Source organism: Nansenia antarctica (genome assembly GCF_963989245.1).
Source record: "Nansenia antarctica genome assembly, chromosome: 1".
NCBI classification, from domain to species: Eukaryota; Metazoa; Chordata; class Actinopteri; order Argentiniformes; family Microstomatidae; genus Nansenia; species Nansenia antarctica.
In genome coordinates this window covers 33,535,328-33,548,918 of record NC_137674.1, presented here as the reverse complement: position 1 = coordinate 33,548,918, position 13,591 = coordinate 33,535,328, and the positions used below count along the sequence as shown (strand labels likewise).

The 13,591-nt window shown below is 48.8% G+C and overlaps 2 protein-coding genes across 2 annotated transcripts in view; one reads left to right on the top strand and one right to left on the bottom strand.

Annotated features, from left to right (window-relative positions):
- Window positions 1-4,473, top strand: part of ttll5 (tubulin tyrosine ligase-like family, member 5) — a gene marked incomplete at both ends in the record, with an annotated part of 93,488 nt that extends 89,015 nt beyond the window's left edge. The window contains one exon of the mRNA XM_080550420.1: window positions 4,415-4,473. Within this exon, the coding sequence (XP_080406546.1) occupies window positions 4,415-4,473 (59 nt within the window). The remainder of the gene's footprint in view (window positions 1-4,414) is intronic.
- A 4,077-nt stretch (window positions 4,474-8,550) lies between these two features.
- Window positions 8,551-13,591, bottom strand: part of tgfb3 (transforming growth factor, beta 3) — a gene marked incomplete at both ends in the record, with an annotated part of 18,312 nt that continues 13,271 nt past the window's right edge. Inside the window, 4 exons of the mRNA XM_080539055.1 lie at window positions 8,551-8,709; window positions 10,309-10,462; window positions 11,050-11,221; window positions 13,220-13,327. Of these exons, the coding sequence (XP_080395181.1) occupies window positions 8,551-8,709; window positions 10,309-10,462; window positions 11,050-11,221; window positions 13,220-13,327 (593 nt within the window). The remainder of the gene's footprint in view (window positions 8,710-10,308; window positions 10,463-11,049; window positions 11,222-13,219; window positions 13,328-13,591) is intronic.

The following is a 13,591-nucleotide window of genomic DNA, read 5'->3' as shown; positions in this document are numbered from 1 at the left end:
CGACCGACCGACTGACCGACAGCAATGTCAGTGTCAGACGACGACTTCCTGGTCGTGTTTTTAGTAAACGGTTCTTCTTCTTACAAGACTCCTTTACCTCAGGCCTGCCTGCCTGCCTGCCTGCACCATTTTAGGTCTCTGACAATCAGTTAAACATTGTTCAGCTGTTCCTCCAGTCACGACCAATAGGCCACGGTTGTGCCACATTATGATTTATACGTTTAATACCTCGCGCCGGCGTGCCAGAGCAGAGCTGACTCTGTCTGTCTCCAGGTGGTAGAGTCATCAGCAGCTCCTCTACGCCTGATGACTAGAGCAATAATACCCCCTTCTTCAAAGTGAAAATCAAAAGCGAGATCCAAAAAAAAGCCCATTTATAAACCGTGTAAACAGATTCCAGTGTCTAGTCATCTGTGGTTTTATCCTATCGTACTGTAAAGGCTCCGTGTTAGCCCAGAGTCCAGACTTTAATTGAATGCTAAATGCTGCAGTATCCAGGGGGCTTTAGTCGGATGACGGCCCCATCGCTCTTCTGTAATGTGGTGGGGGATAGACAGACAGGGTTCGGGCATTCCCAGCTGTTGGACCGTCCGTCCCAACCTTCCCATCCTTCCACTTCAACCAGAATGCCCTGTAGCGCCCCCCAGGAAACACACCACGCCTGAGCGGAGACTACGGTACAATAATTTAGACCTGTCACCTGACACCTGGGTCCAGCGCCTTTCCTTGTGCTTTTACACGTTTACAATCACATTCATACGTCAGTTGTCACTGACAGATTTTAGACGAAATTCGCGATATTTTTAGACACGATTCAAAGTCCTGTGGGTGTGTGTGTGTGTGTGCCTGTGTGTGTGTGTCTGTGTCTGTGTCTCTTCCTGTACCTGTGTGTCTGTGCCTGTGCCTGTGTTTGTGCGTGTGCGTGTCTGTGCCTGTGCCTGTGCCTGTGCCTGTGCCTGTGTCTGTGTCTGTGTGTGCCTGAGCCTGAGCCTGTGTGCCTGAGCCTGTGCCTGCATGTCTGTGTCTGTGCCTGTGCCTGTGCCTGTGCATGTGCCTGTGCCTGCGTGTCTGTGTCTGTGTCTGTGTGTGCCTGTGCTTGTGTGTGTGTGCCTGCGCTCTGTCCTCTCATCCTGAGAGTTGCACAACTCTTTCCACCCTGTAGTCTTGAGGAGGGGGACTGGGGGGGGGGGGGGGGGGTAGGCGGCTAGCTGGTGAGTTTATTGCAGTAACAGTAACAGTGATATTAAGCAGTTTTCTTATTTTTTTCTCAGATGCACCATCTGTTTGTCTGATCAGGGGGCCGTTTTCCATCCTCCTCCTCCTGGTTTCTATACATTAGCGTTAGCGTATCACACCGTTCATCATGCGAGCGGAGCGTCACACTCGAGCCGACCCAGAGAAACCCAGATCGGCCCCGCCGCCACTAGCATCTGTCCAAAGAGCCGGAGCTGGAAAAAGACGGCAGTTATGCACCAACCCAAAAATGTGTGTGTGTGTGTGTGTGTCTCTGCAAACCAGAACATTTCTTTCTTTCTCTCTCTCTCTCTCTCTGTCTCTCTCTCTCTGTCTCCCTCTCCCTCCTTTTCTCTCTCTCTCTCTCTCTTCAAAGTATGGAGGTTGGCGTAGGTTAACAAACATCTTATAAACTCATCAATAACTGTAACTCGATCTGTGGAGAGCAGCTCCTGAATTTCATGAATGCATTTTTTCCGTCGTTCGGGGCACAGGGATGGGGGGGGGGGGGGGAGATGCTTGGCTCCCTGACGTCCGACGTGAAAGTAGTTAGAGAGAGAGAAAGAACAAAAAACTTCAGCACCCAAAACCGTTTAACAAGCTCGGGGTGTAGCCATGCAGCGAGAATAGAGGTGTGTGTGTGTGTGTGTGTGGGGGGGTGGTTGGGGGGGGGGGTTTGTTTTGAGAGGGGACACGGCCTTTGTGGAGCTTAGGAACGCGTCAGGGTTTTCTGCCTGCCCAGTGGCCCTTTGTACTGAGATGACTGGGCCTCTCTGATCGACTCTGACAGGGAGTTAGACCGGTCTAAACAGACAGCATTCTCTCTGATCAGCTGTCAGCTGACATTAATCACACACACACACACACACACGCACACACATACACACACGTATACACACACACACATATACACGTACACACACATACACACACACACACACACACACACACACACACACTCATTCTCTCTCTCTCCTTCTACCTTGCTCTGCTCTCTATCCTTCTTTTACTCCCATCCAATTCTTTCTCTCTCTCACTCTTTCTCCCTCTCTCTCTTCCTCGCTCTGCTCTCTCTCTCCCTCTTCTTCACTCCTACTCTGTCCCTGTCTCGTTCTCTCTCTCCCTCTCTCCCACTCCTTCTCTCTCTCCTTCTCTCCCCCTCTCTCCCACTCCTTCTCTCTCTCCCACTACCTCTCCCTCTCTCTCTCTCCTTCTCTCCCCCTCTCTCCTTTTCTCCCACTCCTTCTCTCTCTCCCACTCCCTCTCCCTCTCCCCCTCTCTCCTTTTCTCCCACTCATTCTCTCTCTCCCACTCCCTCTCTCTCTCCTTATCTCCACCTCTCACCTTTTCTCCCACTCCCTCTCCTTCTCTCCTTCTCTCCCACTCCCTCTCTCTCTCCTTCTCTCCCACTCCCTCTCTCCCTCCTTCTCTCCCTCCTTCTTTCTACAGCACCCCATATTTTGTGGTGGAGTCGGGGGGAGGGGAGGAGGGGTTGTGATGAGGTCCTACTGTATCAATGTTATGAAAATAGACTTACCAATTGGCCACGACCGAGTCCCTCTCTGGGAGCTGGTCGGGCTCCACGGGAGGCAGCTGAGGGGGAGATTTATTACATACTGTTTGAGGAGGAAATGAATGCAGCTCTTGTGTCATTTTAATGGGAAACTCATCATGTCAAGAGCAATAGCTCTGGGTCCTTCTTTATCTAAACAGGGTTTTTGGGTGGTAGTTTTCGTAGCTTGGAGGCTGGAAAGAGAGGGAGAGAGAGGTCTGTCGGTTAGCATTCGCCACGTTTTTTCGCTAAGGTCAGTGTGAGTGTGGTGGACTGAGTGTGGTGTTGGTTTGTGGGTTGGTGATGTTGACTAGGTGATGTTGACTCACTAGGTCTTCTTCAGTCATCGTCTGCCAGAGTAAAAGACAGACAGAAGGGTTAGGGTATGATTTCCCCCGTGTTGTTTTCTGAAATATAGGAATATTGACTGGCAACTGTGAACAACTTGAAAGTAGTCAAGTAAAGAAATTATTTAAATTCTTCATTCTTCACTTCATTCTTTCTCTTTCTTTTTCTTTTTTTTTTACCTCAGCGTTTTCTAGCGCTTTCTACCGACGTCTTCCTTTATGGTAGCGGTTTGTTCCTTCTGTTTATTTATGATCGTACGATTGTGTGTTACCGTTGAGAGAAAAGGAAAGGGGAAAGAGTAGGGGGGGGGAAGAATATTGGACTTTCTTTCTTTCTTTCTTTCTCTCTTTCTTTCTTTTGCTGAGCTAGAAAAAGGCTCTTCTAGCGGTCATGTCATCGGATTGGAAGTCGGGGAGATGTTTTGGTTTTCCAGCTCCGTCAGGCCTCACGGTGTAAAAGAGCACCAAAATAAACACGGTCTGCCGAGAGGGAATGAAAGGGAATACTGTTTGGGAGCACAAACGCGGCAGCTCCAACTGTACTTGGAATTCCTTTTCTACTGGATGCCTGGCGCGGGGCCAGGCGATATGCGAGGGGGTGAGGAGGGGGTGAGGGAGGGAGGGAGGGAGGGAGGGAGAGAGGGAGAGGGGACAGAAGGACAGGGGCTACTGCCCCGGTGGCTTGGCTGTACTACTGATACCTGCCCGCCTTGGCCACGGAAAGTAACACGGCCCTACCAGGAGGACGACGCGCCAACACATTCCTCTCTTTCCCTCCATTTTTCTCCTCCTCCCTCCATCCCTCCGTCCGTTGGTTTTGTGTGTTCCTCCTCCTCCTTGAAAATAACTTTCAGGAAGAAAAAAAAGGTTTCAGGGAAAAAATATTTCAATCCAAATACCTCAGACCGACCACCTTCTCTAATAATCGTCCGAATAAGAATTCCCGACATCTACATTCTTCCTACATTTCTATTTTTATTGCAAAACATTATTCCATAAAGAGCGCTTTGGCTCCGAGCGGTAGTCCTTTTTTGAGGACTGTTTATACACCAATCAGCACCAACCGAGTGTTCTTCAGCAGCCCTGTGCCTTGACCTGCTTTCCCCAGCAGCTACTCCCCCACACTACACATGGCAGAGGCCGCCTTTCTTTACAGCACACTCAGCATTCACACACACACGTTAAGGAAGCAGCATGCACCGTGAAATACTCTCGATTCAACCCGATTCAGTCGTACTATTATTCACTCTAACAGTTCATCCCTGTTGTCGTTTCTCTGCAGGTCTCTCTGCCTACAGCCGACTGACCCAGGGTCAGCCGGGGAGGTCGAAGCTCAGATGACACACAGAGGAGCGGAGCGCCGGCCACCCGTCAACAACCAGCCGGCCTGAGAGATGTCTCTGTATGTAGACTGGACTGTACGGACCACCACAGGTGCATGCTGGGAACAGGAAGGAGGGAGAGAGGGAGAGAGGGAGAGGGAGAGGGAGAGAGAGGGAGAGAGAGAGAGGGAGAGAGAGAGAGAGAGAGATCCACCAGCCCTCCACCTCTGTGTTAGCATGCCTGATGCCTGACGTTGAACCAGACCAGGCCCCCCTATTCATGTCTCAAGGATCCAGAGCCGCCGGCTGCAGACATGCAAGAGGATAGCCTGCCTGTCTGTCTGTGTAGCTGGGAATCCCCACGTCTGACGCAGGTCTGGAGCCCCATGTCTGACGCAGGTCTGGAGCCCCATGTCTGATGCAGGTCTGGAGCGACTGCACGGCTCCAACAGTTTCCGGTGGCCTTCTCTAACCCACCCTCCCTCCCTTCCCCTTCTCCCACACCCACGGCAGTTGTCCTCCCTCATTCTCCCCGTGCTGTTGATTCCATGGAAAGATTTCAGTGACAGACACCGTGCAGCAGCTGGTTACCCCCTAACCCCCCCCCAGGGGAACTATCACCGTAGCGACAAGAGGTCCTTGGTTCTATATACAGAGGTGTTTCCACCCACCATTGCCCTTCTGTTTTGTTTTAAATACTTTTTAAAAAGGTTTGTGTCCCACCCCCTCCCTCCCCACCCAACAGGTATGAGAACACACTTGTTGTGTTCAACTGCAACTTTTAGTTTTGTCAGCAGTTATTTTAGATACCATCTGAATAATCTTATGATTTTTTACTGATATTGAGGGATAAGCGAGTAAAAAGGGGAATCGGGTGAGGTTAAAGTCTTGAGTTCATATTCGGGAGCAGACAGTTTTCCGTTCCCTCATGGATCCTATTATAGAGTCGGAAACACAAACAGTTGCCAAGTCGGTCGTGTTTTGTCATTGTTCAGGGAATGTCGAAGGGATTCGCACCGCTTTGCGAAGACTTGCGAGGACGCTCGAATGTCGGAACGAGAGTTTGCTTGTTGTTGCCTTTTCTGGGTTCTCTAAAGGCCAGTTCCAAGACCAACGATCGGCGACAAGACCGTTTTAGAAAGTTGCAGAGTAAAACTCGGCAACCACCTGCAACCGACGTTCTAAAACTGGGCAGTTCAGACCAAAAGATTAAAGATGAAAGATTCAAGTTCAGACAGCTGCAACTAGAAGCTGGACGTTCTAAAACGGTCTCAGATCATTGGTCTGAACCGACCTTAACGTGTTGCATTCACTGGTTGTCTGTACAGTTCAGTCCCTACCGTACTTTTGGATGAGGCTAACATAGCGATGTACACTGTACTCAGGGCCGGGGCTACGGACACGCGCATTACTCGCTCTGCGTACGGCACCAAGTGCCCAGAGGAGGCACCAAAACAGCCTAATGATCATCCTAACAATCATACTGATGAATCATTTCTATTTAAGATGAAGCACAACTACAATAGGCACCAATTAGACCGTTATTAGACCAACATTAGTGCTAGTGCTAACCATTAGCATAGTGCTATCGCTAACCATTATTAGACCAACATTAGTGTTAGGGCTATCCATTAGCGTAGTGCTAGCGCTTAGGGCACCCAAATGGCCAGCAGCGGCCCTGAGGCAGCTGTCACACGTAGCCTACAGTCCTTGGTTTTTATGACAGTGAACATGGCAGTTTGAAACATATTGAATGTATATCTGGCCTATATGCATAGCCTCTAGTCGCTAGTTGTTAGCTGCATCAGTGAGACATCAGCATCTCTGTGGATGTCCTGTTATATATCCGTCTGATGTAGTCAACAAGCTCAGGGTTTGGTTATAGATTACATATATATATATTTGTCGTTTTAGATAATTGTTATTTAACTCGTGTGCTAAAAAAATTATAATACTTGAAATATGGTCCTGGTTTATTCAGGCCGAATGATCATTTAAAACTTGATGGAGAGTTTCTGCGGTTGATTCCCGTGTGAGGTTTGGCAGTAAGTTATTGTGTTTATTACACCGCAATGGTGACAGAGTTCTTAACGTTGAAATGTTTGACACATGAATATGAGTGTTGTTGATCGACAATTGTAAATGCCTGTTAATCCTATGCATGTTGTATTACATAATCCTACATAAGTCCAAACAGTGTAAGACAACGGTCTTGTTGAAGTACTCTTGTGTGTTTTTTTTATGATAATACAACCTAAGATATTTGCCTCTGTCTGTGGCCTCGGGAGTGCTGAAGACAACTTATTTTGATGCTTGATCCAACAGCAATACTGAGTATTTTCACAGTTTCACTCCCAGTTCAGACAGCTTTAAGATGTTGATCATGCCAGTATCTGTACGTACTGTAAATTAGTTCATTGTATATTTTTCATTAAATAAGGTTGTCTATCAAATGATCCTTCCGTGCCTTTATTGAGTTTTCTTGTGGCGGGGGGGGACTACCTTGAGAGATACACACACACACACACATATATATATATATATATATATATATATATATATATATATATATATATATATACAGTACCTGTCAGAAGTTTGGACACACTTTCCCATTCAATTGAATGCAGAAGTGTGTCCAACACTTTTGACTGGTACTGTATGTATGTATACAACTCAGAACGGACACATGTTGTTGAATTCTTTCAGAAGATTTCAGAGAGATTAAGATGCTCACAAATTACGTTATCATATCACGTTGTACAACGGTTAAATGAGGTAGTCAAGAGTTATTCACTACAAAGTTGGTCGACTTGAAAGCGGTGGTGTCAACTACCTCCGCTGAATGAAAATGGAACAAGTCTGTTCGTCCAAGACCGTTTTTAATAAAAAACAAAAAAAAGAGTGTTTTCAAGAGTAATAGCAAATAAAAACATTTACAGTTTGTGATCTAGTGAACTGTTCACTTGGTGACATACATCGTCTTGTACAACAGAAAAAGGTCTGCTTCATTTAAGAAAAAAACATCCACAAAACATGATTCTGTCGCATAACAGAGGTAAACATAACCATGAAGATACCATTTTTTGAATAAGAGTTGTTGTTTTCCAGCATGTTGTATTTTTTTTCCCTAAGATAATCTGAATCCACCATCTTGTCTCCTGGATAATCAGTGTAGGGAGATAGTCGGTAGCTAGTCGGTAGCTAGTCGTCAGCACGGACAATCCCATGTGTCCCCTGTCCTGTGTCAATGCCATGTAATGGGCTTCCATTGAAAAAAGTATGGTTTGCTTTCGCAAAACAAAAGGCTTTTGATTTCGATACCCCCCTTTGATTTATTCATATGCACTGTCCAGCCTAGATTCTTCAGTCTTTCTCTCTCTTTTTTTTTTTGACTGCAACTACTATATGTCCTTGAGTAGGCAGTGGTCATGGTAAGAACAACCCTTTATGTTCTGTTCTTTTTCCTCAAATAGAGATTTGACTTTGAATGCCCATGTTCATATGGCGCAAAGGTAAAAAAATAAAAAAGGCAGTTCCAAAACAATGCTGAAATATTAACAAAAATGAGGAAAAAAAACACTGACGTTGAGGAGAAAAAAACAAAAACAAGCCATTGTAAAAGGCTTTAATAAAACGTTTTTGAGATCTCCGCTGGGTCTTGAGTGGTGTTGAGAAAAGTCATGTAAGGCACCCAGCCGGGGATTGTGGGTAAGAGTGGTGGGGCTGCGTCTCTCTGGGCAGGGGGCCTGTGCGTGAGCTCGGCGGGGGACTGAGGTGGAGGGGGGGGCGAGGGGGGGGGGGGGTGTAGAGGGGGGAGGGGGGTGAGGGTGGATAGAGGTACTCTCGGTGGTGGCACCCTCTGCCCCCACCCTCTCCCCCCACCCCACCTCACCCCCCCCGTACGGTGCGGGGCCCTGTCAGATCCCTGGGGAAGGAGGTCGGGAGCGGGGGTTGTCGTGGGGGGGGGGGGAGTAGAGGCTGGGGTGTGAGGGTGGATAGAGGTACTCTCGGTGGTGCAGTGGGGTAACATCACGCCACCCTCTCCCCCCAGCCCACCCCACCCCTCCTCCCTGGGGGGTTGGGGAGGGGGCCATTAGCTGCACTTGCAGGACTTGACGATCATGTTGGAGAGCTGCTCCACCTTGGGCGTGCGGCCCACGTAGTACAGGATGGTGAGGGGCTCCAGGTCCTGGGGGACGCAGCACGGGGAGGCGGACGCCTCGGGGTTCAGGGTGTTGTACAGGCTCAGCAGCTGGGGGGGGAGGGAGGGGGAGGAGACACAGGGGTCAGACCAGGGACAACAACATTTACATTTTTGTCATTAGCAGACGCCTTTATCCAAAGTGACTTACAACAAATACCTACAGGGGAGTTAGCCTACCTACAGGGGGGTTAGTCTACCTACAGGGGGGTTAGTCTACCTACAGGGGAGTTAGTCTACCTACAGGGGGGTTAGTCTACCTACAGGGGAGTTAGTCTACCTACAGGGGAGTTAGTCTACCTACAGGGGAGTTAGCCTACCTACAGGGGAGTTAGCCTACCTACAGGGGAGTTAGCCTACCTACAGGGGAGTTAGCCTACCTACAGGGGAGTTAGTCTACCTACAGGGGGGTTAGCCTACCTACAGGGGGGTTAGCCTACCTACAGGGGAGTTAGTCTACCTACAGGGGGGTTAGCCTACCTACAGGGGGGTTAGCCTACCTACAGGGGAGTTAGTCTACCTACAGGGGGGTTAGCCTACCTACAGGGGAGTTAGCCTACCTACAGGGGAGTTAGCCTAGCTACAGGGGAGTTAGTCTACCTACAGGGGCGTTAGTCTACCTACAGGGGGGTTAGTCTACCTACAGGGGGGTTAGCCTACCTACAGGGGGGTTAGTCTACCTACAGGGGAGTTAGCCTACCTACAGGGGGGTTAGCCTACCTACAGGGGGGTTAGCCTACCTACAGGGGGGTTAGTCTACCTACAGGGGGGTTAGTCTACCTACAGGGGGGTTAGTCTACCTACAGGGGAGTTAGCCTACCTACAGGGGAGTTAGCCTAGCTACAGGGGGGTTAGCCTACCTACAGGGGGGTTAGTCTACCTACAGGGGGGTTAGTTTACCTACAGGGGGGTTAGTCTACCTACAGGGGGGTTAGTCTACCTACAGGGGGGTTAGTCTACCTACAGGGGGGTTAGTCTACCTACAGGGGGGTTAGTCTACCTACAGGGGGGTTAGTCTACCTACAGGGGAGTTAGCCTAGCTACAGGGGAGTTAGCCTACCTACTGTTATTTGACTGTTACGGTTGTTTAAACTCCAGGCAGGGAGCTATACAGGGCAGAGTCATCCAATTACACCAAGCTTAGACGTATTACCATTCTCATTACATAAATGGTTAAAACAAATAACATTTTCAAAAGTAATAAAATCATTGTTTTATTGCCACGCAATCAACTTGTCAGTTTGGCTCCCGATGTCCTGACCGACATGTCCTGACTGAGATAGACTACTGGTTTATGAGCTACTGTGTGTGTGTGTGTGTGTGTGTGTGTGTGTGTGTTTCTGTGTGTGTGTTTGTGTGTGTGTGTGTGTGTGTGTGTGTGTGTGTCTGTGTCTGTGTGCCTGCAATAATGCTCGTACAGTAAGTGCATGCATGAATGTGTCTGCATTCCATTGTGCCAGTTTGTGTGTGTGTGTGTGTGTGTTGGTATGTGTGTGTATACGGCCGTGTCTTACCGAGCTGTGTGTGGTGTGTATCTGTATGTGTGTGATATGGTGTGTGTGTGTGTGTGTGTGTGTGTGTGTATACGGCCGTGTCTCACCGAGCTGTGTGTGTGTTGGTGTGTGCGTGTATACGGCGTGTGTGTCTCACCGAGCTGTGTGTGGTGTCTGCGCTCCGTAGGTAGGGGCAGGGTCCGGAGCAGAAGTTAGCGTAGTAGCCCTTAGGCTCGTGTATCCACCGCCACCCCAGGTGCTGGCGGAAGTCGATGTAGAGGGGTCGCACACAACAGTTCTCCTCGTAATTACTGCTGGCGGGGCGGGCAGGGGAAGCAGGGCGGGGAGAAAGGATGAGAAAGCCATGACAAATAGTTTTTTACTTTTTTCACTTGTTTCATATTTTTTGTGTATTTTTTTTCCACTTGTTTCATATTTTTTGTGTACTTTTTTTCACTTGTTTCATATTTTTCAGTACTTTTTTTCACTTGTTTCATATTTTTCAGTATTTTTTTCAGACTGTGGTAGCCAGTCTGACTGAGCCTGACTTAAGAAGCTGCTTAAGAAATTCCACTGGTAGGTGTGTCCTGATCTGACTCCTGGAGCTATCCCAGGTGTCTTAGCGGCTGTCTGTCAGCCTGGCAGAGGGATCCCAGAGCTGAGGAGACGGGGTGGAAGCTGTAAGCTGAGGTAGCTGTCTCTTTACGTCTTAATACTGGGGGCAGATCTTGACTTGTAGCAGGTATCAGGCTAATAAAGTGCCTGCCATAAAGTGATCGCAATCAATCATCCCCTAATTATTAACATTTCTCTGTGAACTGAATTGGAAATTATGGGTAGGTTCTTACTCAAAGCAGTAGTTGATATCGGGGGTGGGGGGGGGGGGGTAGGGTCTTACTCAAAGCAGTAGTTAGTGTCCAGCGCCCGCTTGCGCCTGCGGGAGGAGGCCTGTGCATCCAGGCGGTGGGGGGGCAGCATCATGAGGATCAGGTGGGGGAAGGGCTGCTCCTTCTTGTTCTTCAGCCTCCCCAGGTCCCAACGGCTCTGGTCCTCGTAGTCCCCCTCCACACCTACAGGGGGCAGAAGGCACAGGAGGCAGGTAAGTAAGTAAGTAGCCTTGAGAACCGATGATTCTCGAGCCTAATGGCCCATAGGGCAGGAGCCTGTTTCCATAGCGTGTTTGTCCTGTTTCCTGTTTCCATAGCGTGAGGCAGCTTGATGTACAAGTACACCCCCTGGACATGACACTAGTATGTCGCAGGGTCTTATCCAACCCTTAATGTTGAGTGCCAAGTAGGGAGGCATCGGGTACCATTTTTTAAAGTCTTTTGGTACGACTCGGCCGGGGGATCGAACTCACAACCTCCCAATCCTCAGGGCGGACACTCTAACCGCAAGGCCACTGAGATGGTACAGGAGGCAGGATTGTTAGGCCATGTCCTCACCACACAAGCATGGTAAATGGACTGACTTATATAGCTCCTTATTCCAAAGCTCTTTACAATGGCCTCACATTCACCCGTTCACACACACACATTCACACACCCATGGCAGCAAGCTACCATGCAAGGTACCGGCCCACTCATTTGGGAGCAATTTGGGGTTCAGTGTGTTGCCCAAGGACACCTCGACACGGCCAGCCGGGGATCGAACCTCCAGACCGCCGACCACCTTGCGATTGATTATTAGACTCCTGCTCTACTTCCTGAGCCACAGCCGCCCTATAAGCCTCAATGCTGAGGAGTGGTTCATTAAGGTGAAATGCAGCTAAACAATGAGTTCAACTCAATATATAAAGAGATGTATGGCTAAATAACTAAACATGTCACAAGGTCCAAACATACAAAAAGTCCTTCAGAGGAACCAGAACCAGAACCTGGTAGGAACCAGACTCTTAATAAAGTAACATCCAGTGCATCACAGAGCGGGTCTGACTGCCAGAGATGTCCATCCAGTACTTCAGCTCACAGGTCAGTCCTACCCTCCCTTCTCTACAACCAGGGGTCAGTCCTACCCTCCCCTCTACAACCTTTCACAGTAGAAGGATCATCTTCAGTGGTGAGTGGTCAGGGCCTCAGCTATCTCCCCCTCAGCCCCTCTCCTTCTCATCTCCCTCCTTTAGCACTAGCCAGAGCTGCTCCCTCAGTCGTTCTGTCCCTCCAACCCTCCATCCCAACATCCAGAGCTGCTCTCTCCATCCTTCCATCCCTCTATCCATCCATCTCTCCATCCCTCCATCTCACAAGCCAAAGCTGCTCCCTCTCTCCTTCCATCCCTCCATCCTTCCACCCCTCCATCCATCCCAGCAACTCACTATACAGAGGCTGCTCCCTCCCTCCCTCCACCCCTCCACCCCTCCTGCCACCCCCTGCCCCCCCCCCGCCCTCAGTGTCTGCTCCTCCACTCTGGCCCTCTGATAGCTAAAGCAGTGGAGAGAGGATCTCAGGAGAGAGAGGGAGCAGGAGGGAGCGCTCCCAGCCCAGGACCAAGAGGCCCAGGAGCCCCCGATGTTAAGTGAGATACCAGACCAATTGTATTCCCATGGTTTGTCTTTTAGAGAGAGTCTCTCTCTTTCTCTCTCTGTCACTGTCTCTCTCTTTCTCTCTCTCTGTCTCTCTCTCTCTCTCTCTCTCTCTCTCTCTCTCTCTGTCTCTTCCTCTGTGTCTCTCTCTCTCTCTCTCTCTCTCTCTGCATCTGTCTCTCTCTCTCTCTGTCTCTGTCTCTGTCTCTCTGTCTCTGTCTCTCTCTCCCTCTGTCTCTCTCTCTCTCTCTTTCTCTCTCTCTCTCTCTTCCTCTCTTCAAAAACCATTATCTTCATAAAAACGAGCCTCAAATAAGCATCAACTCTAGAGGGGCTAGATGTTCACTGGACACGACTTCAGAGTCTCTTTACTAAATCGGACCTCATAAGAAACGCTAGAGAGGGGCTTGTGATGAGCCGTAGGAAGAAAAAAAAACAGGAGGAAGAAATTGGTGGTTTCTTTGTGACATAAAAACAGTTTTTTCTTTCTTTTAAAAAGAAAAACAGAAGGAGAGTTACAGGATATATATACCGTGTCATCTCTCACCTCTGAATTTGACCTCCAGCACCTCGTTGACGTTCTCGATGATGTCACCGTTGGGGTTGAAGGTGTGGCAGGGGCAGTGCACGCTGATCTCCAGCCCCAGGTTGGTCTCTGAGGACAGATTAGATTAGGTTAGGTTAGATTAGATTAGAGTTAGGTTAGGTTAGATTAGATTAGAGTTAGGTTAGGTTAGATTAGGTTAGGTTAGGTTAGATTAGAGTTAGGTTAGGTTAGATTAGACTAGGTTAGGTTAGGTTAGACTAGGTTAGGTTAGGTTAGGTTAGGTTAGACTAGGTTAGGTTAGGTTAGGTTAGGTTAGACTAGGTTAGGTTAGGTTAGGTTAAATTAGAGTTAGGTTAGGTTAGATTAGGTTAG